Source organism: Erinaceus europaeus, chromosome 4, assembly GCF_950295315.1.
Source record: "Erinaceus europaeus chromosome 4, mEriEur2.1, whole genome shotgun sequence".
Taxonomy (NCBI): Eukaryota; Metazoa; Chordata; class Mammalia; order Eulipotyphla; family Erinaceidae; genus Erinaceus; species Erinaceus europaeus.
In genome coordinates, this window is record NC_080165.1 from 30,751,669 (window position 1) to 30,778,762 (window position 27,094).

Consider the following 27,094-nt stretch of genomic DNA (forward strand, 5'->3'; position numbering starts at 1 on the left):
TTGTTGATTGTTAAGTGGTAGTTTAATTCCACTGTGGTCTGAGAAGATGCTTGGGATGATTTCAGTGCTCTTGAATTGGCTGATGCTGTCTTTGTGGCCTAACATATGGTCTATCCTTGAGAATGATCCATGTGGATTTGAGTAAAATGTGTATTCCAGTTTCTTGGGATGAATGACTCTGAAAATGTCCAATAGTTCTAGTTTATCTATCTCTTCATTTAGCTCCCTTATGTCTTTACTGATTTTCTTCCTGGATGATCTGTCAAGTTGAGATAGTGGGGTGTTGAAGTCCCCTACTATGATTGTGTTACTGTTAATATATTGCTGTAGCTCTTTCAGTTTTTCAGAAGTTTGATGTATTTAGATGGCTTCTCATTTGGTGCATAGATGTTAATAATTGTTAAGTCCTCTTGATTGATCCTCTGAGCATTAAGTAGTGTCCATTCCTATCTTTTTTAATCTTATCTATTTTAAAGTCTATCGTGTCAGATATGAGAATAGCTGTTCCTGCCTTTTTTTGTGGGCCATTGGCTTGTATGATAGTTTTCCATCCTTTCACTTTAAGTCTGTGTTTGTCTTGTTGAGTTAGGTGAGTTTCCTGTAGACAACATATTGTTGGGTTGTGTTTTCTGATCCATCTTCCTACTCTGTGTCTTTTAATAGGTGAATTCAGGCCATTGACATTTATTGATATCAAAGATTGAAGATATTTTAACGCCATTCTTGAAGAGTTTTAGAGTGTTTTGATATATGTCCTATTTGTGGTGGTCTGTTTCTTTATAGGAGACCTTTCAGAACTTCTTTCGGGGAAGGCTTGGTGATGGTTGCTTCCTTCAACTGTTGCTTGTCTGAGAAGGTTTTGATGCTTCCATCTAGTCTGAATGACAGTCTAGCAGGATATAGTATTCTTGGCTGAAAGCCTTTCTCATTGAGCACTCGATAGATATCTTGCCATTCTCTTCTGTGTTTGTATGGAGAAGTCTGCTGCTAATCTTATGGGTTTTCCTTTGTAGGTGACTCTTTGTTTTTCTCTTGCAGCCTTGAGGATCCTTTCTTTATCCTTATTCCTTTCCATTCTAAGTATGACATGTCTTGGTGTCTTTAGGTTTGGGTTAATTCTGTTTGGGACCCTCTGGGCTTGTTGAATCTTTATGTCTTTGGTGTTGTCTAGACTAGAGAAATTTTCAGCTATTATGGCCTGGAGAATGCTTTCTTCCTCTCCTTCTCTTACTTCCTCTGGTAAGCCAATAATGCGTATATTGTTTCTTTTGAAGTCATCCCATAGGACTCTGTTGTTGTTTTCAGCATCTCTTAATCTCTTTTTGAGATCTCTTACTTCTTTTTTAGTTGTCTCTAATTCATCCTCAATCTTGCTAATTCTGTCTTCAGCCTCATAGATTCTATTCTCTCTGCCCTCTACTGCTTTCTGGAGTTCATCTATTTTGTTGCCCTGCTCTGATACTGTTTTAGCTTGTTCAGCTAGTTGCCTTCTTAGCTCAGCGATTTCAGCTTTCAGCTCTCTAATAACCATGAGATAATTAGAATTTTCTTCCATATTCTCATTTGTTGTTCCTGCATTTCTGATTACAATTTTTTCAAATCCTTTACTCACTCCTGTTATTATTTCCTTAGCTAATGTTTGGATGTTGAACTCGTTGTTTTGTGCTTCACCCTCTGGAGGACTTTTAGCTGGACTCTTGTCCTGGTTCGAGTCTCCAATATTTTTTCTTGTTGTTTTAACCATTTTATATATTATGTTATGAGTTCCCTTTATCAGTACTTTTCAAATTATTGATCACTATTGCCTGGATTGACTTGTGTCCAAGTAATTTAATTAAAGGGTTTACCGTGGCGGAAGTTAACAGTTTTTTCAATCCCTGAGTTGGAGCTCAGTGGTGTAAAAGCCTCTTTTTTTTTTCTTCCCTGTAGGCTATGGGAGCCTGAGGGCTTTTAAACTGTCAATAGGCTTCTTAGCTTAATCACTGACTCCTGATCAAGAGATAAAGCAGGGTGTGGCAGAGATAATCCAGTGGTTATGCAAAGAGACTTTCACAGCCCCTCAGCTATGCCACCGAGGTATAGGTCTTCTCCTGAGTTTCCTGGTTAGATCTCTGTCCCCTGGTGTCCCTCCCTGTTGCTGCTCCAGATTCTGAGGGTAGTAGCAATGGAGACTCAGAGTTGCACTTGGTCAGTCTCTGGGGAGTCCTTTCCTCCCTTCAGCTGTCCCCTTGTTGTGGAGCAGACTGGAGGTGGTGTCTCCACTGATAAACTGTTGAACTGTTAGCAGCCACTTAATCTCTCCTTAGGCCCCTCTCTCCTCTCTGTCACCAGCCACGCGTGTTTGTACTCACGGGTGATTTACTGGGTTCCTGTGGTCATTCTAGTCCTGTCTTGTTTCGGTCCGGGTGGTCTCCTTTGGTATTCCTAGTTGATCTGGCAGAGGAGAGGAGAGGAGAGGAGAAAAAGCGATCTGCTGCTCGTAGCTCCGCCTCCAGAACAGGAAGTTCGGGATTCCTTTTTTCTAACTGTGATTCTTTCTTTTTTTTCTGGGATCATCAGCAGAGCTCACTCTGTGGTTTGGCCAATCACCCCACATGATGCACTGATGTTTCTGTCCATCTAGCACTGGGGTGGTGGGTTAAGGAGAGTCTGAAATGATACCAGGTCATAGAGGCAAAGCAGAACAGGAGGCTCTGCACACGGATGGAGGGCAGCCCCACTGAGGGCACAGGTGCCAGCTCTCAGGTGCCTTCTGCCAGGATATGTCCCTGGATCTTCTGTCTCCTCTCAAGTCTACTGAGGTGAGTGTGACAAAGACAAGCCATGGAAAAAGGGCATTTTGGAGGGAGTGCTGAGGAAAATGGATTAAGGAGGTCCTGGATAAATCCAAATGACAGTAGTCAAGAGTCCCCATGTCTATATCATGGAGGCTTGATGATGTTCTCTCTGCAGTTTAAACATGTATTTATTTATTTATTATTGGATAGAGACAGAGAGAAATTGAGAGGGGAGGGAGAGATCGAGAGGGAAACAGGCAGAGTGACACCTACAGCCATGCTTCACCCCTCAAGAAGGTTCCCCCCTGCAGGTGGGGACCAGGGGCTTGAACCCTGGTCCTTGTACTCTGTCATATGTGTGCTTAGCTAGGTGTACCACCGCCTGGCCCTGATGATGTTTTCTGCAGATGAGGACTTGTTGTGGGTACATTCTCTGACAATCAGGAGGGAGAGGGAGCTGAGGTCCTGTCACACACTCCAGAGAGCAGGCTCAATCTGATTCAATGCACTCAGTGATCTTGGAGGTGGCATCTGAGGGACAGAGCTGCTGTCAGCAGCGGGCAGGGTTCCCTGTGAGCCCAACAGCTCCCAGGCTAGAAAAGCAGGCTGGAGCCCTTCCAGAGGCAAGCAGTTGGAGAAGGATGGACCCCTCCTCCTGTTCCTCAGACCTCTTTTCTCTCCTCTTCTGCACATGCTTTAGCCAAGAACCCTGGAGATTTGGCCCTGGGCTAGACACTCCCGTAGGATTTGGAGAGCTGAATATTTATCAGTGACTTCAACTCAGGGCACTCTGAACTCTAAAAGAACTCCCAGGACTTTCTTTCCTACCACCCCCAAATGATCCTGAGGGCCATGTGCTATGGCCCAGTGTCTCTGTCTGTGGTGTTTTTCCTTGCTCAGATAGAATTTCATAGAGGCAATTTTGGTAAATGTATTTCCGTTCCGATAAAATATATTAAAATATATTTCCATTCTAAATCAGCTGGTGCCTGTTTTGAATTAATCACTAGGAAGCACAGTAATTAGGGATCTGGGGTCTACAGGGATCTGGCGGTGGGTGCGGGCTGGAGGGAAGAGGTGCACGCAGATGACTACTGTGAGTGCCTGAAGATGTCCCCTAGAAATCCGACTTCCACTTCCTAAAATGGGAGTCAAGATTATGTTCCTCAGACTCTCCAGAACTTGCTGCCACCGTTCAGAAAAATGTGAGCATTCACAACCAGAGAATTCACTAACTTTAGGCAGGAGCCAAGGAAAACAGAAGTACATGGGTCTTCAGCCAATGACTTGGCACTGGGGCTCTGGAGAGAGAAGACTGGCCTAGGAGGAGGCTCAACCCAGCTTCAAAGGCTGCTCTGCTCACTTTGGGACAAGACCTCATGAGATTTTATTTTCAGCCCCCACCCCCAGTGTTCTCTCTTCCTCTCTCTTTCCCTCCTCCCTTCATACCTTTTCATCTCTCCACCTTCCTTGCTCTTATCTCCACATCCTTTCTTCTTCCCTCTCAGTTCTTCTTCTTTTTTTTCTCTTATTGCTCTCATTAATTATGAACCAAGAGAGAAGCAAACCTGAGCATCACTCTGGCATGTGTGATAACAGGGACTGAACTCAGCACCTCATATCTGAATGTCCACTGCTTTGCCTCTTCTTTTTTTTTTTTTTTAGTTTATTTTCTATTTAAGAAAGGAAAAATTAACAAAACCATAGGGTAGGAGTGGTATAACTCCACACAATTCCCACCACCCAATCTCCATATCCCATCCCCTCCCCTGATAGCTTTCCCATTCTCTGTCCCTCTGGGAGCATGGACCCAGGGTCATTGTGGGTTGCAGAAGGTAGAAGGTCTGGCTTCTGTAATTGCTTCCCCGCTGAACATGGACGTTGACTGGTCGGTCCATACTCCCAGTCTGCCTCTCTCTTTCCCTAGTAGGGTGGGTCTCTGGGGAAGCGGAGCTCCAGGACACATTGGTGTGGTCTTCAGTCCAGGGAAGCCTGGCCGGCATCCTGATGGCATCTGGAACCTGGTGCTTTGCCTCTTCTGAAACCTCCCACACCACTCTTTCCTCCTTCTTTCCCTTTTTCTTTTTTTAAATATCTTTATTGGGGAATTAATGTTTTACATTCAACAGTAAATACAATAGTTTGTACATGCATAACATCCCCCAGTTTCCCATATAACAATACAACCCCCACTTTCCTTTTTTTTTTTTACCAGAGCACTGATCAGCTCTGGTTTACGGTGGTGCAAGGGATTGAACCTGGAACTTTGCTTCGAAGCCTCAGGCATGACAGTCTGTTTGCATAACCATTATGCTATCTCCCCCTGCCCCTTCTTTCCCTTCTCTTACTCTCATGCTACCCTTATCCTTCTGCCTTATTCCCTCTTCCTTCCATGCTTTTATTCTTCTGACTCATCCTTTCCTTCCTTCATTCCTTCCTTTCTTCCTTCCTTTCTTTCCTTTCCTTTCCCTTCCCTTTTCTTTCTTCCTTCTTTCTTTCTTTCTTTCTTTCTTTCTTTCTTTCTTTCTTTCTTTCTTTCTTTCTTTCTTTCTCTACCTTCTTCTTTCCTCTCCACCTCTACTTGTCCCACATTCCTTCCATAAACTCTCGATGTTTCCTGATCCACTTGCATCCAGGGCTCACTATTTCTATACATATCCTATTCCTTTAACTTTTTTGCTTGCTTGTTTCACCATCAAGAGATTTGAATCCAATAAGGGAGTTTCTTCTGCCTATCTCACTCACCACTTTCTTTATTCTGGAGAATTTTAATACCATCGCTGTGTTACTTACATGTTTATACTTCTTGTTCTAATAAAGTGGGTGGACTCTAATGATTCCACCTGACTCCCTACCAAACGTAGGGATTAAAACAAGAATTCTAAAATAAAAATGGGGTGTCCCCTCCCTCCCCCATAGTCAGCAGGGCTTCACCGCTCAGGCCTGACTGTTTTAGAAAGAGGGATGGTGGTGGTCAGAGACAGAATGGCACTGAAGCTTCTTCCCTCAGTGCTCTAGTAGTTCTCCCAGAGCCCCACCAGGCTCTATTTTCTGGCTAAGGGCTTCACTTTGGTCCTTTTGCTTCCCTAGAAGGCAGTCACAGAGGCCTATGTATGGACAAATCATTTTGGATTGGTGTATTGCACCAAAGGAAAAGACTCAGGGGTTGGGGGGGGCATTCAGCGTTCAGGTTCTGGAACATGATGGCAGAGAAGGACCTAGTGGGGTTTGTACTGTTATGTGGAAATGTTATGTAAGTACAAACTATTTTTTTTTACTTTCAACTGTAAACCATTGATCCTCCAATAAAGAAATTATATATATATATATATATTTAAAAAATAATTTTGCAAAAAAAACTTTTTATTCACTGCGCCACCTCCTGGACTGGAAAAAAATTTTTTAAAGGTCTCTTTGCTCCTCCTCTGACTCCTTGAGATTGAGAGGCAGACAGATGGAGTGAAGAGACTGGCGCCAAAGCTCTTGTCAGTGTGGCAGGGACGAGACTCAAACCTGAGTCACCCACATGGCAAAGCAGAACATTATCCCAATGAGTGAGCTATTCTGAGAGCCCTAGAGTTTTATTTCACGAATGAATGAACTAACTTTACTGCCCACCCATCCAGGCCTGTAGAATATTAGTAATTCAAAGAGGCTTTCCTAGAGGTATGGTTTTCAAAATGTAGCCCCTGGATCCACATTAGGGGTATCACCTGAGAATTGTGCCCCCACCAACACACACACCCAAAAAAACTGAATCAGAAGGTGGGGGACAGGTGGATTTTTTATTAAAGAACATTTATTTATGTATTTATTTTCCCTTTTGTTGCCCTTTTTTTAATTGTTGTTGTTATTGATGTCATCGTTGTTAGATAGGACAGAGAAAAAGATAGAGGAGGGACAGAGAGGCCTGCAAAGGGACTCCCCTGCAGGTGGGCTTGAACCGGGATCCTTAAGCCGGTCCTTGCGCTTCACATCACATGTGCTACTGCCCGACTCCCAAAATTTTTTTTTTTTTTTTACAAAATTCCAAGTGACTTTTAAAGGGAGTATTTATGGGGTGGGGAGAGGACACCAAGACCATGGGTCTGGCATATGCAAAGGTGGGGCGGACCTCAGAACTTCAATTCAGCCCTCTAGCCACTGTATCACCTACTAGGTCTCAACTTGCAAGTGATTGTGACTGACATTCAAGTTTGAGAACTCCTGTATCAGAATGAAGATTCATTCCCACTACTCCTGAGTTTACAAAATCAGAATTAATGTCCTTTATGTTCACTGGGAAACACATATAGAATGAACTGAAGTCATTACACATGGGTTGAATTTCTGATACTCATTTTTTGTCAGTCTTTTCTATTTATTATTGGATAGAGACAGAGAGAAATTTAGAAGAGAGGGGGAGATAGAGAGGGAAGGAGACAGAGACACAGGTACCTACAGCCCTGCTTTACCACTCATGAAGCTTTCTCCCTGCAGGTGGGGACCAGGGATTTGAACCCAGGTCCTTGCACACTGTAATGTGTGTGCTTAGCCAGGTGAGCCACCACCTGGCCCACAAACCTCTCATATTCATGACTTCTGAAGATCTATAAGAAGGATCAATACCCCCTATACCTTCACCCCCAGTTCATTATCAAAAAGCACCATGAGGGGTCTGGTGGTGGCACACCTAGTTGAGTGCACTTTTGCGAGTGAAGCAGGGCTGCACGTGTCTCTGTCTCCTTCCCTCTTTATCTCCCCCTCTCCTCTAAATTTCTCTCTGTCTCTATCCAATAAACAAAGATTTAAAAAAAAAATTTTAAGTGCCACGAGTGACTCAAGAGGTGGCACAATGGATAGTGTCAGACTTTCAAACATGAGGTCCTGAGTTCAACCCTAGCATTGCATATGCCAGACTAATGCTGTTTCTTTTTTAATCTCACAAATAAATACATTAAGGAAGGAAGAAAGAAATGAAGAGAGACAAGAAAGAGGAAGGAAGGAAGGAAGGGAAAGAAAGAGAGAGAAAAAGGAAGGAAGGAAGGAAGGAAGGAAGGAAGGAAGGAAGGAAGGAAGGAAGAAAGAAAGAAAGAAAGAAAGAAAGAAAGAAAGAAAGAAAGAAAGAAAGAAAGAAAGAAAGATCTAGCAGTTTAAAAGAATCCCAGGACATCGTGTGCTGAGGGCCTCCTTGTAACACTAGGGGGCGTGCTAGCCCTTCCAATGTGGTCACTTAGCGAGAAGCGGCGTTTTTTGTCTTTAGGGTCCTGTCATTCTCTGTATAAACAAGTTACGTTCAAGTGTTTAGGATATAAATTACGACCATGCTGACTGCCTCGGAAGGAATGTAAACACAGCACTGTGGTCGGAGCAAACTCTGAAACTGACTTCATAATTTATAGCAGGCCCCTGAGCTTCAGTATAAAAGAAAAAAAAAGGGGGGGGGCTTCTATTTTATGACAAATACGATAATGGAGACACCAAAAAAAATTAATCACTGCATTATTTAGTAAAAAATACCAAAAGGAAGTCTAGGGATTAAGAAAATGGTTGACTTTAAAAAGAAGGGGGGGGGGAACGGGAAAGCCTGTATTTACTAATGATGTTTTTAGGATTGAAATCCAACTGGAATACAATAAAACTTGTGTGGGATCTACTGAGCGGCATTAGGTGCCTGGTGATTGAGAAAAAGACTTTCTGGGGTACAAGAAACAAAGGTGATTTTTGCAAAAGCCAAAATCAAAAACCAGCCTGGAGTTGGAGAACAAGGCATAGCCTGACTGGTTTCTGAACCTCTGCCTCCTGCTGGATCCAGAGTTACCATGAATTCAAAGGACTGATCACAAATAGGTGGGTGTGGAAGAGAAAAATCGGCCCAGCTAGCTGCCCTTTTTACTTTCTATTTAATCCCAGAGTTTCACCAGCTCTGCCTGCAGTGTTCATGAGTGGAAAACCAGGCAAAAACAATAAATAAATAAAAATAAGACTGCCTAACGCTCAAGGCTTACAGCCCCCCCCCCCAACATTTCAGGATTGATCATTATCACAAAATGTGACCACCTTTCTCAACAACATCCTAACTTGCAAAGGGTAACTCAGTCCTGTTCTTCAAGCACCTCCCTACTGCTAGTTGTTCAGCCCAGCTGCTTTTGGGCAGCCCTAACTAGTGATTATTTGCAAAAAAAAAAAAAAAAAAAAAAGAAAGAAAAAGAAAAGAAAAGAAGAGAGAAAGAGAGAAAGAAAGGAAGGAAGAAAGAAAGAGAAAGAAAGAAAGAAAGAAGCAAACCTTCCTTGGGCACAGCAAAGAGAACAAAGTGGGGGGTGGGTTTTACCAAGCTTGGTCTCCTCAAATCAAGCTCTTGCCTTTCATGATCTTGCCTGGTTTTCTTTTAAGATCCTTTCACCTTCTGGCTTTTGTTTAGTCAGAAAGAGTGAGGGTGAAGGAAGGAAAGGAAGCACAACAAAATGTTCCTTCGTTTCTCTCCTGAAAGACCCACAATCAGAACCTGGCCTATGTTGCTCAAGGCCCAGACCCCACACCATGTCAATTATACAGCTTAGAGGGTGGTGGTGGGGGAAACAGTGTAGAGTTGCATTATAGTTTGGTGGGGAAGGGGAGATGCTGGCAGCCCTGGGGTACCCAGAGAGGAAAGAGGTCCCTGAAATGACTATTTGTTATATACATTTTATTGAAAAAAATTTTACATCAAAATAGTTTGGCAAACTGTAAAAGTATATATAAGTGCAAATATATCCTCCTTTGAAAATACAAGCAAAGTGTGAGTATACACGAAGATCATAAAAGTATCTTTAAAATATGGTGGTAGAAAACAACTTGTAAAAATCGTTGTATTGTCACAATACTGGAAAAAAAAAACACTTTCTTAAACTAGACACATTGGTTCTAAATACTTTCTTAATAATGTTCTTTGGCACCTGTGTCCAAACACAGTGTTTGGGGGGAAATTGAACTACTCAGCTAGGCAACAAGATAAGACTCTCTTGAAATCTTGTGCTTAGCCCTGCCTTTCTGAAAAACACACGCACATTTTCATAGGCAGAAGAAAACACGCGCTTAAGTTCTTTCAGACCCTGATCACTGAAGGCAACGGAAATCCCAGAGTTGCAGGTTTATTGTTTTGAATGTGGTGACTTAAAAAAATTGTTTTTTGCTTACTCATCTCTGCTAAGAAGCTGGGTTCTGGGTTGGCTCTGGCCCTCCTTGTGTCACTCTGCCTGTCTGCATTGGAGATATTGTTACCTGGCCAGGGGTAACCCTACCGGGCGGGAGGCAGAAACCAGTAGAGCTGTGGCTAAGTGGCCAGTGCTGCTGACTGCTGTGGCGTGCATTTGTGTGAGCCCACCTCACTCACTGCTGCCCCCATGCAGGAGCCAGCGGCCTTGGCGGAACCTCCAGCCTCCTTTCCTCCCTCCCTCCCTCCCTCCATTCACATGACACAGGGCTTAATGTCCTGACAGACACTCTGGTGGTGGTGATGGTGATAATATGGCCCGCTAGCCGAGGGGTGGAAAGAAGAAATGCCATTAAAGTTGAGGACGAAGTCTTTTCTGTCACACACTGGGGTAGAGTGATGTTGGTATCGAGGCAGTCCCACTGGAAGAAGAAAGAAAAAGAAAAAACTTTTTCAGAGACAAGTTCATTGGGTTAGGGGATGGAGTTTAGTTTTCATAGGCATAGTTTTAATTTTAAGTCATGTCTCAGTTTCCCTCGGGACTGAAGAAAGGGTTAGTGTGTCCTCTAGCATACTGCTATAAAACTTATGGAAGAAATCCAGCTCTAGAAGTTTCTCCAAGTTTCAAGCTTTGGGTTACAGGGAGTCTCTGGACTCCTGTTTAGTTATATATGTAAACGCTCTCTTACAAGCCGGCCTGGCGTGTTGGGTACCCCAGGACTCTGGAGGTCTTAACCTCCAGAGTCACTGCTATCAGGATGACTGGGCCCAGATATACATTCTCTCTCTCTCTCTGGGTCCTGACTGCAAAGCCCTGTGTTGCCAGAAGCCCCAGTCAGAAACATCACTACTTAAGTTATTGGTTAGGACCTCCTGCCTTATTTCCCAACTATCTGGCCAGTTGGGACCAGAAGACAATCTCACAGCAGGAGAAAGGGCCTGTGTGGCTGCCCGACTGTCCCCGAGCAAAGGAGCTCCTTGGAGAAGATCTTAGCTGCAGGCTCTTTTGCCCTCAGAGGCATCTAGCTGCACGGGATGCTTCCACTAAGAGCACTGGCCTGGCCGAGGATGGAGAAGTCCTCGGGCTGCTCCCCGACAAGGGCCAGGCATGGACTTTTGCTTTTGCTTTCTCAGCGCCTCCCAGCACCAGGGTGCAACTGTGCAGGGAGCCTTGCTCCAGCTCTGTAGTTCAGGACTTCTACTCCAAGGGGGGCTGGATCTGGCCTGAGCACTGGAGTTAAGTCACACATGTGCAGGTGAGGACCTGAAACCTCACAGCTGCCTGTGCCTGCCTGATTTAGGCTCAGTGCACAGTGCCCTTGCCGCAACACTTAGGGAGGCAACCAGGCTGTCAGAGAAAGGGCTGAGCTGGGCCAGTCGCCTTCCTGGTGTGTACTTGTCACTCAGCAAAACAGATGTGCCCCTGTGGTACCCAAGCACATTATACTGCCAGATTCTGGTTGTCCCACATGGGAAGGGGAGAGCTCAAACTTTCAGACTGAAAGTGGGTGTAGGCACTTGTACCTGACTGGAATCTCCCCCCCTCCGCCCCGCCTTCTAGAGTCTCTAAGGACTCAGTGAAGGATGTGAGGCCTTTTTTCACATGAAGGTCTGACTTTCCTGGGTCTGAAGAAGACAGGGCAAGGGCAACATCCTGAGTTTTTGGGAGCACGCTGCTGGTGTGTGTGTGTGGGGGGGGGCGCTCTGTGCTTTTAGGCCTCTGAGCACCAGTGAAGGAGCTCTCTTTCCCAGAGCCCCCACCTACAACCAGCCTGGGAGATGTCGAGTAGAATCAGAAAGGGGAAGGGGGATACATGAATATTTGAGATGGACAAGCTATCAGAGGAGCCAGTGGCAAAGTGTACCCATGGGGGTATAGGCCAGAGTCATGGGTTGCCGCAGCACCAAAAGTATCTGCAGACTCCTAGGGAAGGAAGGAAAACTACTCAGGCCAGCAATCTTCCTTCTCTCCAAGACACAAAATTGAGCTCCTGAACCCACACATTCAGTTATCTGTGCCTACACCGGTGGCGGGTGTGTGTGTGTGGGGGTGCAGAGAGCAGCCTCACTGAAAGATCCAATGGCTGTTTCCTGTGTTTTTAAATTTTTAAGGTGTTCTTTCATAGTGGCTGTGAGTATGGGGTCAAGTTGAGCAGGGCAGGCGGGTGCAGACTGTGGCTAGCCCAAGACTGGGCAGTGATTGACAGCCAGCCCAAGGGGATTTTAAAAAAAAATTAGAGGGCAAGGTTGTCTGTATTGGTTACTTGCTGAAATTCCCATAAAATTGAACAAGCCTCTGCTCTCAGTAGGCTAAGTCAGGCTAAAATCCTCTCCGGTGTGGTCTTGCCGGGACTGTCTTTGTTTGGTTAACCTCTGAGACCTGCATTTAAAAGGCCTATTTGGGAAATTTCACCATCTAGGGAATCAACATCTTTTGCCCATTTCTGGGCTGCCCTTCTCTGATGTTCCCCAGGGCACCTGGATTGAAGAACATATAACCTAGGCTGTGATGATCCCAGTTTCTAAGTGGGGAGGATGCCGTATGGTCAGAGCTCCTTCTGACTGCTTTTTTTCCTGTGGGTACCTCAGATGAGGTGGCTAAAATACAAAAGTTTTAATTCCACTGTCCACTAAAGTCTGGAGAAATACTCAAAAAAATTCTTTCCCCACTCCTATTGCCCCTTTCCCACATCTCACCTCTTCTAGCAAATCAGTATGTTTTCTTATCCTTGGTCACTACAATTTATTAGAGCCACCCTCCAGATGGAATCTGGGGACAGTTATTGATTACTTAGTCACAAGACAGCTCAGGTCTTCCTGGCTCAGGGCAGAGGAAAGTGTCATCCAATTGGGTCTAAAGTGGGGATTGTAAGGACACCTTCAATATCCTGAAAGGGCCCTAGATTCTGTCCTGCTTTCTTCTTTGCCTCCTCCCTCATTTCCCCTTCTCTCAACACTGGACCAGTTATCCCACTCCCATTCAGCATATAGATAAACTCTTTTCCCAGCATTTACTTTTGTTGCGGGTGTGTGTGTGTGTATGTGTGTGTGTGTGTGTGTGTGTGTGTGTGTGTCAAGAGCAAGGCAAACAAAAAAAGAGAAAGGACCCAGGCAGGCAGAGCTCCTTGCCACATGATTCCCAAAGATCACTTGTTCTCGCTTATAACCTGCGATCCTCCGGGGTCACCTGGAGACATGCCTCCTAACCCACCCCCATCCCTCAGGAAAGCAGGCGAGGTCCAGAGCTCGGAGGCCGAGCTCTGGACCTCGGGTATCTGCGGAGGCGGTATGACTCCATCCTCTTTCCATCCTTCCATCCATAAGGTGTCCATCTCCACCCCCACCCCCAACTCCCAGCACTCGTCCCTCCCAACCTGGCAGGTTGCAGCGACCCAAAGGCTGCGTGGGGCAGCAGCCCAGGAGCCCGGAGCGCGCCCGCCGCCTCACCTGAGAGGTCCTCGCGGGCGTTCTGGTGCAAGTAGCTCTGCTCCAGCGAGTAGGACGACATGCTGGAGTGCAGGCCGGCCGTGGCCGCGGGGTTGCTGCTCGGGGTCAGGGCGGCGGGCTGCTTGAGGTAAGGCGAGGCCCCGGGCGAGCTCCAGTGCGCCGCGGGGCTGGTGTAGGGCGAGTGGCACTCGATGGCGCTCGCCATGGCCGGGGACGAGGGCACGGGGCTGCTGCTGCTGTCCGGGCCGTAGTCCCCTCCTCCGCCTCCGCCGCCGCCCCCGGCCGCACCGACGCCCCCAGGGCCGGCGGGGACCGGGCAGCTGGCCATGTAGGTGGAGCCCGGGTTGGGCGACATGTGCGGGACGTGGTGGTGGTGGTGGTGGTGCGGGTGCGCGTGACCCGGGGCGCCCGCGGCCGCGTCGTAGCCCGCGGGCATCATGTCGAGGCCCCCGTAGCCGCCCTGCCCGTGACAGCCGAGCGGCGCCGACGGGGGCGCCTGGAAGTCGAAGCCCTGGGGCAGCAGCGAGGCCCCGAAGCCCAAGCCGCTCACCACGCGGTGGTACATGGGCTTGAGCGCCTGGCACTTCCGTCTGAAGCCGCGGGGCCGGCGGCGGAACGAGCCCTCCTCGAACATGAACTCGCTGGCGGGGTCGATGGTCCAGTAGTGGCCCTTGCCGGGCCGCCCCAGGCCCTTGGGCAGCTTGATGAAACACTCGTTGAGCGAGAGGTTGTGGCGCACCGAGTTCTTCCAGCCCTGGTAGGCGCCACGGAAGAAGGGGAAGCGCGCCTGCAGGAACTGGTAGATCTCGCTGAGCGTCAGGCGCTTGTTGGGCGAGCTCTGGATGGCCATGACGATGAGCGCGATGTACGAGTAGGGCGGCTTCTCCGGCCGCCGCAGCCCCGAGCTCGCCTTCTTGGCGCCCGCGCCGCCAGCGCCCGCGCCCGCGCCGCCGCCGCCCGCGCTCTTGCAGGCGGCCGCCGAGGAGCCGGCCGAGCTGGAGGAGGCTGCGGACGACGACGAGGACGACGACGACGACGACGACGACGAGGAGGAGGGGGTCTCCAGGGCTGCGGCGGCGGCGGCGGGCGGCGGGCTCATTAAGGCGGCCTGGAGCGCGCCGGGGGCCGGGCTGCACGCGCGGCGGAGCGGGGCCGGCTGCGGGCGCGGCGGGGGCCCGCCCTCGGTGCTCATCTGGGACCCCGGAGCGAGGCCGGGCGGCGGGGGCGGGGGCGGGCCCGGGGCGGGCAGCGGGGGCGCGGGGACCGGGTCGGCCCAGAAGCCCTGCGTGCGCCCTAGCCCGCCGCCCGGGCTGCAGCAGTGGCCGCTCCGAGCCAGCGCTTCGGCGGGCGGCGTCGCCTCCTGCTTCAGCTCCGCTGGGGCTTCTGGCGGCGGCGGCGGCGGCGGCGGGCCGGAGGCAACGCCCGGCGCATCCCTTCCTCCAGCCGGCGGCCCCGGTCTTGCGCAACGGCCTCCCGGACCGCCGAGCCCCGAGAGCTGGGACCGAGGCGGGACCCCGGGGACGAGCCCGACGTCTCCCTTCAGAGCTCAGCACGCTCTGTCTCTCTGACTTCCTCCCTCCCGCGCCCTCCCCCCGGGCCGCCTCCCTCGGTCTCTTGCTCGCTCCCTCCCTCCCTCCCTCCACCCCGCCCAGCCCCCGCCGCCCCGCGCCGCCCGGGGGAGGCCGCGCTCACTCCTCCCCCTCCCGACCTGGCGGGCTGGCCCCTAGCTATCTGCTCTCGCGGGCCGGGATCCCCCCCACCCCGGGCAGGCTGACTCCTCTGGGCCTCTTAGCCTCCACCTTCCCGCCCCCTTCAAACCGGGATCGCCGCGTGGCTCACGTGTTGTTAGGACGCCCACCACCCCCCCCACCACCACCCCCAGGACCACCTAAGACTTGATGAAACCTGCTTTCTCTTTGCTCTAGGCAGCGCCCGAGCCTCCCAGCCGCCCCCCAGCGGAGTGGACCCAGCCCTTCTCTTCCTTCCCCGCCCCACCCCCCTAATCTCCGATCCAGCTCTCTCCTCCTCCTCTCCTCCCCTACCACCCCCACCCCGGGCCCAGGACAGAGGCCGAGTGGTGTGGCCGCCGCTGGGAGCCTCCATAGTCGCCTTCCCCCCTCGGTGCCCGCACTGACACCATCTGTCAACTTCATTTAGACATTGCGGCCCTCAGCCACACGCCAGGGTGCCAGACGCCCAAAGGTAACGTGCCATCTCTCTCTCTCTGTCTCTGTCTCTCTCTCTCTCTGCCGTTGTCTCCGCGACAGGCAGCAGAGAGGATGGACCTAGGAACCCCGACGCCTCAGGTTATTCAGCCACGTTTTGGAGTCTCTGGAAGCCTTATGGACTAGGACTTCTGCTTGCATTAGTTTCCACTTCCTTTCTGTTTCTCGCTGGATATTTCGAAAAGAAAAGAAAAAAATAAATAAATGAAAGAAAAGAAAAAAAAGGAGGCGGCCCTTGAGTGAGATGGATGGGATAGCTGTATTCAGCCAGGAAAGGCTAACAGTCATCAGCTTCTCATCCTCAGTGCCAGTGGTGACCACCAAAACCATCATGTCAACTCTAGGCTCCCTTCTGTGGGTGAAACCCTCACTCTCTGTGGCCAGTTCATTGCTAACAAAAGAGTCTGCGGGGAGAGAGGATGTGCCCTTGGGAGGAATCACTTCCAATGAGACCCGACAGTTAGTTATTGGATTACACGTGCAAGGAAATGTAGTCTGACCAGGGACAGGGGCTGGGAGGAGGAGGAGAGCTGGAGGCCTGAAAACTGGCATGCCGTACAAGGGCTGGTTCGCGGGTGTGCAGAAGAGAAGTGTGGAACAACCAGTGGGCCAGAGGGGAGGCAGGGCTGGTGCTCTTCTCCTCTCTTTGGGAATGTTGAAGGTGCAGGCAAGCATGCTGGGGAGCCTGGAAGAGATGGAAGGGGCGGGGGAAAATGGGAGATAAGGCATAGAGCTGGAGAAAGAGAGTTCTAAGGAGCCTTGGGTGCAGCTAGACACAGCAGGCCTCCTGGGGCTGGTGGCAGCTCTCAAACAGCTCCAGGTTGAGTGTGCTTGAGGGGCTATAGGAGCAGAGGAGAGGGAGGGGAGGAGGAAAGGGGGGCTGGGTTGGGGTTGGCCCCAGACAGTGACCTGAAGTTGAGTGGAAGCAGGCTTTTTCCATCAAACCCTGCCTGGATACCACACACAGAGACCGAGTGTCAGTTTACTGCCCTGAGCCCGGCTCCTTTTCCCTAAGCTCCACAGTAATTAGACAAAGAAAACCTAAATTAGCTGAACAGGCGTCGACAGCTTCCTCCAGAGCACCCCTGGTACCTACATGGGAATGTGTCCGAAAATGGCTTGATTGTAGAGAGTCAGCTAAGAAAACATGGTGCAAATGAACTCAGTTTACCGATCATTTCCAACAGAAAAAAATAAAAGAAAGTAAGAAAGAAAGAAAGACAACTCATTCTTTTCTGGGTGGGATGTTTGCTGAGTGGCTGGTGGGCACTTTGGAGGGACAGATTCTAATTTATTTCACGGTAGTTTTCTCTCTCCTTTTTGTCATTTTATATGGATGAACTTACATATAAAGAACAAAATCAGACCTAGTGTTGTATATGAAAAAAAGACCAATTCTGTATTTGAAAAAGAACAATTAGGACAGGAATTAGAATGCAAACAGATAATATTTAAAAAGGAAGACCTGGTCCTGTGTGTGTGTGTGTGTGTGTGGGGTATATGTACAGAGAATTCATCCAGTTGAGAAGTACAAGGGTAAAGCAAGACAATCATTTCTTTTATAGGTAGGACTGTTGGGCAGTAGTAAGTAGGCTTTAAAAAAATTCAGCAAGGCAGTATCCTTGTCACTAGCAATGAACCCTCTGCAGTTTTCTGCACCTGAAATTTCCATGTAGAGTCTCTGGGCACCTGCTTTCAAAATAGGACCTGGAAAAAGTCTGGCCATAGAGAGTATAGGATAAATAGCACCAACCCTGAAATCCAGTCAGGACTGGATGCTAAGTAAATGTACTAGTAGGTCCCAGGTTTTTTGTTTTTGTTTTTTTGGGGGGTGTCCATAGTTCTTTGTGAGATGATGGTGGAAACTATGAATTCTCTCTCCAGAAAAATAAATAAATAAGCAAGTAAAATTCCCATTTGCCCTACAGTTTTAAGAGACTATAGAAACTCAACAACATATGACCTACTCTATGCAGTACTCTTCTCACATTGCAACTTGTTTTAATTAGCAGGGGTTTAAAAAGACTCTGTCCTCCAAGTATCTATGGCATATATTTTCCTTAAATTCTCTGAATGTGCAAGAAATGCTGCTTCATGGTTTGATGGGTGTTTTGGGAGACCTAGAAGTAGGATTGGGAAAGGTCCTTGTCGGTAGAGATGTGAGCTGGAGGAAGTCACTGACTCCAATCCCTTCTCCAGGGGTCTGAATACTACCCAGCACTCTGAAAGATGCAGGAGCTGGTAGTCTTGTTGGTTATCTGAGCAGGAAGGGTCTAGTCTCCAAAATTATTTCTGGAAGATCCCACTTCAGCCTGTGGAAAGCTGTGCCTTTGACAGAGACCATCAGGTCTAGAAGAATAACTCATTGCATTTGTTCCTTCTAGACTTCACATGTTCTTTACTCTTTTCAGGTCCCTGCCAAATGGATTAGGGATCTGTTGTCCCTGTTTTTGGGTAGAGAATGATGGCTCAGAGTGTCACACCTTAACAAGTGACAATGCTGACCTTCAGGAGCAACCTGGGATTCACTACCAGGCACTCCTTCTCTGACCTGGCAGCTAAATCTCGCTGAACTTCGTTTTAGTCATTGAGTTGCACAGATCTTCTGGGTGAGAATGTGTTCTGTAACAAAGGATATCAAATGCATTTATCCCTGGCAAGAATACCTGAATTTTGTTGACCAGACTGGGTGGAAAAAGGAAAGTTGTGCTTGTCTCTGAAACCTCCTTGCTTAGATTCCTTTTTAGGGTGATGCGTTTTTTCCTGACAGACTTTCATAGCCTTATAAACAGCCAAAATCTTGATCTATCTTTTCATATTGGGAAGAAAGGTATATGATTCCTTAAAATGAATGTAGGTCAGCCTGGTGCTCATCAGTTCCTCAGATACACATGATTTGGGGGGCCAGCGCACTTCTCCCAGGCTCTTTTCTTTGTTTCTTTGGGTGACTGTTTCTCCCTTGGGGCTGGGGGCTGCCGGCACCACTTCCACCCCAAGCACTAGGGTCACGCCCTTACTCCAGAGTAGGGAGTGGGGGAATGTACACTTCGGGAAGATTGGGTTTCTCTGATTTGGTTCTGTAATCTGCGTTTTATTCTAGGAAATCTCTTCATTACTGCGGTTTAAAGTGTGTGTTCTTAGTATGCTTCCTCGGCTTCGTGGGTTTTCCATGAAATGGCTTAGACTAAACCAACAACCCGCTGAAGAGATGCACCAGCCCTGACAGTGTTTATAAGGATGCCAGCAAGACCTCTGCTCCTGGGGCACTTGCGCTTGCCTTACCCCTCCTTCCCCTCTGCCTGATGGCCCTGGGTGGAAAGCCTCTTCCCAGCTCAGCCCAAACCTACCCAATCTTCACCCTGGGTTTCTATACAAAGCAAATGTGTGCAGCATCTTGCCCATCTTCCCGCTGCCGGCTCCATTCCCAGAGCCTCCTCCTACTGTGTAGGGCTGCTGGGGCCCCAGCGCCAAGGCCTAGGACACAGCAACCTTTTTTCTTTTCTTTCTTTTTTATCTCCCTCCCCCACCTACCCCATCCCCAACCTCTGTTTCCTCAGGCCGGGAAGGACCACGTGCCTGCAGGCTACAGAAACCTCTATTTCTGTTAACTTACAACTGACAATCTGTTCTGGAGACCAGGGCGTGCACAGAACCCGGGGCTGAAGTGGGCGACTTTGCAGGAAGGGTGACACTGGAAAGCCTATACCCGTCTCAAGGTCTGTTTGCCTCCTTCATCTGAGCACCCCCAGACCTCTGAATTCCAAATGTTTATTTGGAGAGATCCTTCCGTTTTCCCAATGTCTGCATCCAAGACAGGGTTCTCTTTATAGTCACCTCCCAGACACATTCATCGGTAACCTCCCATCCTACCCCCAACCCCAACCTCACAGGACTACAAGACCAATTTGAGAAGGCCTGAGGCCTGAGGAGCTTAAGGACAGAGGACTGGGGGTGGGTGGGGGTGGGTCCTAATCTCCCCCCCCCCCCACGCACACACACTAAGTGGATCTCTCCTTCCTATCTCTGTAGTTCCAGACCTTAAATATATGTCCTCATGGGAAATGTAACTTCGGTAACAGCTCCTCCCCCCCCATTGAACCTAGCTGGCTTACCCTCCATTTAGACTTTTACTTGGTGTGGGGGTGTGGTGGCTTATGATGGACCAGTCTGAGGCATGGCCCACAGCCTGCTGCTTGGTTAGTGGAGAGGCCAGGGCTGGAGAAGAGGGTTTCCACTGCCCTTCCAAAGCAGCTCTCATGCCTGCAGGAAGCAGAGAAAGGGGCCATGCTGACACTGAAGTCTGTGTGTATCCCCAGGCTGTCCAGGATGATTGGGTTCTCAGTGGGAAGGACACTTGGGAATGATGGTGTCACGGTTCCCAGTCTCAGGAGAAATGGGAAGTAAGTGGGTGTTTCTTCCACTTGTACTGCTGGTAGGGAAGGTCACCCCCGCCCCCCAGAGAAACCCCTGGGCGCCAGCTAGTGTTTTGAGAGCAGTTTCAGACCGTCTGTAAAGTGGCATCTTTCCCTTCTGATGGTGTTGTGTTGTGTCATCGGCCACCTGGGCCTCTGGGCCTGTGTCCCTTGCTTCATAGCCCGGGGCGGCTGTTCCCATCGCTCCTGCAGCCGGTGCTCTCGAAGCGAGCGCAGGCTGTGCAGGACTGAAGGACCGGCAGGGTCCGCCCCTGCGGCCTCCCTGGGACCTTGGAGAAGCTAATTAAAGCTCAGAACATGGGAGCGTGAGCGCGTACGTCTGAGGAATGCGCAACCCAAGGCGTTGGCCTTTGGAGGTCTCCAGGCCGCGCCCCCAGGCAACCCCCGATGGAGAGGCAAGGCCAGTCGTCCCAGGGCGTGCGGGAGGGGAGGCGACCTGGAGGTCTCAACCCAGGCAGGGTCGGGGTTTATTCTAGTGTCTGGCTGGTCTCCTCTCCTTCTGCCCTCTTTGGCTCCCACCCCCAAATAAATAAATATCTCCCAGGCTGCAAACTCAGCGGGGTGTTGGGCCTACTCGCTGTGCCGCTTTGGATGAACTTCCTGGAGCATCAAAACTCTCTTCCCGGCCTCCCCGCTGGGCTCAGGATATGGGGCGCGCTAGCTTCTCTTCAGAAAAGGAAACGTAGCCCTTCCAAAAATATAAATCAGCTCTGACGTCCAAATATTTCTTTTGTCCTACAGCATCCTCTGTAGGGATAAATAAAACGTGCTGGGCGCCCAGGGTCGGTCTCAGACCTCGGGGCGCCCAGACGTCGCCACAGCGAAGCTGCCTTTGGAGAATCCTCACTCCAAGTCTTCAGCAACCCAGCCAGGAGGTTGGACCCTATACTTCCCGTTTCTGGAGCGAGGGAGGCAACTCTTCAGCGGAGCTCAGAGCTTTCTGGCAGGAGGAGAACTGATAAAGAGGCCTGGAATGAGCCAGAGAATGAAGGGTACTGGGTACTGGAGTTAACTTCCCAAATCACCACTCTAGAATTGGTGAAATAGCTGGCTTGGGTAGTTAGCTGTTTTGGTGTGTGTGTGTGTGTGTGTGTGTGTGTGTGTGTGTGACAAAGGTTCCAGTCTGGCCTCACCACACTGAATAAAACTTCCGTCTCTTTCACTTTCTCTGTGTCTCTCTGCCTCTGTCTAAACAAAACAAACAAACAAAAACTCCAAAACAAACCAACTGTCCCTCTACCTAGACCTTGACTTTGCAGTCAGCTTCCTAGAAGGTTACCTCCACCAGCTTCACCCTGCCTCCAGGGCAGCCTTCTCATCTAGAGAGCCCAGAGAACCCCAATATTTTAATATTGATATTTTAATATCAATATTTTAATATTGATATTTTTAATATCAATTTTTTAATATTGATATTTTAAGTGATATTTTGCAAGGCAGCTACATTCACTGGAAAGGAGAATTTAGCAGTGTCAGAGGCTGTGGCCTGCCCTTGGCCTTGATCTTCAAGGATCAGAGGATGGTTTGAGCTGGGTCATTTTTTTCTTTCAACCCTCTAACTTGGGAGAGGTGAACAGATGTGCAGTTGGGGCTTGGAAAACAAATCTTTTTAATTTTTTTCTTTTCTTTTCCTTTCTCTTTCTTTTTTCTTTTCTTTTTCTTTCTTTCTTTTTTTTTTTTTTTTTTTACCAGAGCACTGCTCAGCTCTGGCTTATGGTGGTGTGGAGGATTGAACCGGGGACTTTGGAGCCTCAGGCAAAAGAGTGTCTTTGCATAATCATTATGCTATCTACCCCCGCCCAGGAAAATAAATTTATACTCATGGAAACGATAGGCAACATGGGTGGCTAAAGGGCTGGTGTAAGTTTCCTAAAGGAGTGAAAGTAGAATATGCCTAAAGGAGTAACCTCCACCACTGACACCTGAAGCTTGGGAGCAGGCCAGCCTTTCTGGTGAGCTCTCCACCCCACCCCACCACCAACAGTTCCCTCTGTGGCACCTATGAACCATGGCCAAAGGGCCCAGCTAGGACTCTCCACCTGCTTAAGGCCCACCCACTATCATGGAACCCCCACCAACCCTCTCTCTAGACTTTGAGGATTCTTTTTATGTCTGGGGCCTCCTGGCTGCATGGTGGGGACCATTCTCCTGCCTCCCCCCTTTCCTCCCCGGGGGTCTTTATTGATGAGCTGCCTGGAACACCCCCGCCCCAAATGTCCCAGCAGGGTTTAGACAATCCATCACCCACCACTTCAAGAATGCTTCCTCCCTTTCAAACACAATCCTCGCACACCACAGGGGCTGCGGTGGGGAGGGGCGCGCACTTGAAAAGGGAACAGCTATATAATCAACGTCAAAGCCATCCCGCAACCTTTCGGAAACAGGGACTCAGGCCAAAAATCCCTCCAAATGATTTACAAGCCCCTCCTCGCCTTCTCTACCACCCTCCACTTTGTCTCCCCAGTGTCTGCCATCACGTGGCCACCGGGGCCAACGCGCGCACTCCCGCTCCACACAGAAGGTCGCTGGGTCAAGTCTGCAATTGAAGGGAAAGAACTTTTCATCTTGGGATGAATTCAAGGAAAAAAGAAGTTCTGAGCTTTTGGGACTTGATGGTATCCTTGATGATAGGCAGGAACGACGTGAAAAACCCTGGCAGTGATTTCCGCAGTTCTTAAGAGAATGTCACCTTCCCTCCCTCCTGGAATGCTGGGCTTTGCCACTTTGTGTGAGGCCAGGGTCCCTGGAATCCTACGGAGAAGTAGTTCCTTTCGCTTACGCTGGGTGGCGCCAGGCTCTCGGGAATCAAGGTCTGCCAGGCTGCTGGGACCACAGGTCTTCACCTGGGCTTCTTGTGGCGGTGGGTTTAGGAGAAGGGGCGCGGGGGGGGGGGGGGGGCGAGGAGGGGTAGGGGGTGGGGTGGAGGGGAAGGAAAGTTTCTTCGCAGTCCCAGCTACCTAGGTCCCAGGTTTGACTTTGGGGGTCTGTTGGTCTGTTGTTTGGCCCTCAGTTAATGCAGAACCCTTCGAATACAACTTACCTTGTACTCGCTGGGTTGCCTTAGGATGCTGGTATGTTTTCCCTCTCCTACCGCCCTTGTTACTGTTTAAAAGAAGGAAATCAGTTACTTACTTGGTACCCTCCTTTGATGGTTCTTGTTTTTTGTTTGTTTTCTTACTAGCACACTGCTTGACTCTGGTTTATGGTGGTGCTAGGAATTGAACCTAGGACCTTGGAGCCTCAAACATGAAAGTCTTTTCTGTATAAAACCATTATGCTGTCTCCCTGACTAGCCCTTCCTCTGAAATCTATTCCTTCCATGCAAGCCTTGTTGAAGAAATCTAGGTTTCAGTTCAGTTATCTGGGTTTTTTGAAACCAGGAGCTCTCTTTATTTATAGACTTGACCTGGAGGCCCTAGTGCTCTCTTGACCTCTAGTAGGAAACAAGGCAACAAACAAAAAACAAGTCTCCCCACCTCTGAAGAAGCCATTTCTGGCTGATTCTGCAGCAGTGCATCCTGGGTAGCGGTGCCTTGCATTCTGACCCTCAGTCTTCTCATTCCTGAAGAGGTTCTAAGACCTGGCTTTCATTTTCTGAGTCTACAACCACAGACTTTTATTATTTCTGTTTTTTTTTTTTTAACTAAGGCAAGCTAGGCAGCTCCCTATACCTGTCTAGTGAAAGCCTGCAAGATAAAAAGGAATTTTGTGGAGCCCTTTAAAAAGCAGACTAGATACACAGTGAGAAACATCAGGCAGGTGACAGGGGAAGAAGGGCTTGGGGGAGGCCAGGGGCTTTGGATTTTTGGATAGGGAACAAGAGGTTACCTATGACTTCCACTGCATTATGTTAGGAGGAACCTGATTTTGTCTTTTAGGAGAGAGGTTTTTTTTTTTTTTTTTTTTTGTAGCTGGCTTTAATTAAGGGGGGGGGGGGACCCAGGCAGTGGCACAGTGGGTTAAGCTCACATCAGGATCCCGGTTCTAGCCCCCAGCCCCACACCTGCAGGGGAGTTGCTTCACAGGTTGTGGCAGGTCTGCAGGTGTCTGTCTTTCTCTCCTCCTCTCTGTCTTCCCCTCCTCTCTCCATTTCTGTCTGTCCTATCCAACAATAATGACAGCAATAACAACAACGATGATAAACAACAAGGGCAACAAAAGAGGAAAATTTTTTAAAGCCATAAAAAGAGGGGGGAGGGGAAAAACCAACCACACCTCTAAAATTGGCTTTATTGAAGTATCACTTACACATAATAAAATATACCCATTTTAAGTGAAGAGACTGAATCTTTATTTTTAAAAACATTTCATTATGAAAAGTTCACAGTACACAGACTTGTAGAGAGTATTATAATCAGCCCTCCCTCCTTCACCCTTCACCTTGACTGAACATTTATCTGACCTTTGCCTCACTGGCTTCATTTATCTCATCTCTATTTTCACTTCTTGCAGAAAAATTTTATGGCACATTCAGACATGTCTTAGAAACATTTTATCACCCCTCCACACCACCAACTTTAGCTTTCTCATACCTAAAATTGCATTTGGGTGAAGCTGAAAATAAAGCTTGGACATTGTTCTGGAATTCTCTGTCCTGCTCCCTCCAACCCCCTCATCTGAATTTTTTTTTTTTTTTTGGCTGCTAGAGTCTCTTAGAGTCCTAGAGGTCCATGAACTTTCTCTCCCCTCTCAAGGGTCTCTCCTTTTGTGCAGTGGTCAAAGTAAATCTCACATTTCCCTCATACACATGTGCCAGGTCATAAGTACAGAATATTTTATTTTGAGGTCCCGTATGTCCTTTGCAAATATCTATAGTATGTGCATTGGTGTATGTAGTTATCCACATGGACAATAGAGCACTTCCAAACTGTTTATCCAAACAATGAGGAGCCACGAAGGAACTTTTCCATAGTGTTGGAAAGTGTGGTGGGGGAGGGTTTGGGACTAGGCTGCAGGGGCCAAGGGGTGCTAGCATCTCCCCTACCCACAGGATATGCCTAGAATTCTGGACAGATATTTCATAAATTCCTCTCCACAAATTTGTTTGACTTTTTTCAGTTCTCCCTCCCCCACATATTACCAATGTTCTTAAAATTTTCTCTTAATCCTTAGCTTTTGTTTGACAATTGCACCTGCTTCTGAGAGCAAAGCCTCTTAATGTCTCTGAATTCTTCCAATTTATCTCTCTCTCTCTGTCTCTCTGTGTGTATGTGTGTGTGTGAATGAAATACAGGCAAAATAATGCCTCCATTCTCAGTGACAATACAGATAAGATGGAAATACAAAAAGCATCCACATTTTAGCATATGCACATTAATGCTAATAATAGTAGAATTAATAAGTATTATTATTATTAATTTTTTAAAACAAATCCAGCCAAATCACCGCTAGGTTTTTGTGATGCTGAGTTTCTTGTGTCCTTAGGATCATCCCTTTCCTAAGAAATCTGTTCCATACACTTTGCTTTTGTCCATCATCACCATTTAGGGCTGGGGTCTATGCTCCCCGTGCTTTCGGGCTGCTGTTGCCCGGGTGAGGAATGCCACCCTTGGTCCGGGCAGCTCGTCCTCTGAAGTACCAGGCTCTTTCGCAGGACCCGGGCTGGGCCTGGCGCTTAGTGCCGATCTCGCTCAGGGCCCCGCGACCTGGGCTGGGGGTGTGTGCGGTGTGCAAGCCTGTGTGTACGTGTGCGTGTGTGTGCGTGTGTGATTTGAGCTCTGTCCAGAGAGCGACATTTCCTAAGAAGCATCGGTGCTGCATAGTGCAAGCGCTCGCGTGAGAAGGGAGGGGAGTGGAGAGTGGGAGGCGAGGCGCGGTCTAGATTTGTGGGATCTAGGTTCCCCCAGCTGCAGCGTGCTACCCCCCCAGGGGGAATTCCTTAGCCTTTGAAGTCTTCCGTGGGAAAACGTCCCAAGCGAGGAAAACAAAGTTGCTGGAGTGGTCGCCTCCCTGGAGGACGCAGACCGCCAGCAAAATAGCCGCCTGTTTTTGTTTTAAGTGAAAATATCCTCTTTCCCCTTGTTTAATGTGTGCAAGAGGCAGGCTCTGCACCGCCTTGGGGAAGACCGAGAGGTTGGCAAGGACTCCTCAGGCTTCACTCTATGTACCACGCCCCTGGAAGGCCAGGAGTCGGAGAGAAGCTCCAGCGCCCAGCACCCAGGAGACTCTGGCTCCGCCGGACACCCCAGCTCTGTCCCCAGTAGACGAGCGCTGTTGAGGGTCTGAAAAATGTCACCTGCAGCATAAGATACTAAGATCGCGAATAGGTCTTGCTTATTTAATGTGTGTGTGTGTGTGTGTGTGTGTGTGTGTGTACTCTTCATAGTGACGTGCCCTTGAGCAAGTAGCTTTATTTATTTATTTGTATTTCGGTGTTGTCATATCTATAACAAGGATCCTAACAACAGCTGTCACACGAGAATTGTTGGGAGGATTAAACGAATTAATGCAAGCATAACCCGCAGAGCAGCGGGCTGTACTTGGGGAGCACACAGCTCACCTGGATACTGAACTTGATGGAGATAATGCCCCTGACCTTGGCCTAGTGAAGGCCAGGGGGACCCCACCACTTACCCCAATCACTTAGACTGTAGTCTGCTGGGTCTGGGGAAAACTGTCCCCCCCAACACCCCCCTTCCCGCCGCCTGTTCCAGCCCCATTCAACTCTCTTGGGCTTTGTTTTATTTTTTGGAATCTAGTAAAACTTTAGAGTTAGAAACAGTGCAGAGAGAGTAGGAAAAGGACAGAGGAGCTGAGTGCGAAGCAGGTGAGCGGAGGTGGGGTGAGGCCCCTAGCCGCTGAGGCTACTGAGCCTTGGACCCGCTTTTCAGCTTCAGATCTTGAGCTCAAGTCTTTGAACAGAGGGGATGAAGGGCGACAGGTGTCGGACTTGATTTGGTTCTCTTTTTCTTTGTCTCTGCAGCATCACTCAGTGAGTCTGTTATGTGGTGGAGCTGGGGACTTGGGGCCATGGCGCATCCAAGTGACTCCAAGGTCAAAGGTAGGTTGGGGGGGGGGTAGCAGGGGAATTGTGAGGCCAG

At 48.9% G+C, this 27,094-nt stretch overlaps 1 protein-coding gene and 1 long non-coding RNA gene across 2 annotated transcripts in view; one reads left to right on the forward strand and one right to left on the reverse strand.

Annotated features, from left to right (window-relative positions):
* Positions 1 to 9,425: 9,425 nt before the first annotated feature.
* Positions 9,426 to 14,742, reverse strand: FOXF2 (forkhead box F2). The gene is made up of 2 exons (XM_007531363.3): positions 13,397 to 14,742; positions 9,426 to 10,371 (listed from the first exon to the last, which is right to left on the reverse strand). Exons 1-2 carry the CDS (start codon positions 14,586 to 14,588, stop codon positions 10,205 to 10,207), a joined length of 1,359 nt encoding a protein of 452 aa, XP_007531425.2. The 5' UTR covers positions 14,589 to 14,742; the 3' UTR covers positions 9,426 to 10,204.
* A 316-nt stretch (positions 14,743 to 15,058) lies between these two features.
* LOC132538263 (uncharacterized) overlaps positions 15,059 to 27,094 on the forward strand; it is a 47,169-nt gene continuing 35,133 nt past the window's right edge. The window contains exons 1-2 of the long non-coding RNA XR_009549663.1: positions 15,059 to 15,598; positions 26,977 to 27,054. This is a non-coding gene — a long non-coding RNA (uncharacterized LOC132538263). The remainder of the gene's footprint in view (positions 15,599 to 26,976; positions 27,055 to 27,094) is intronic.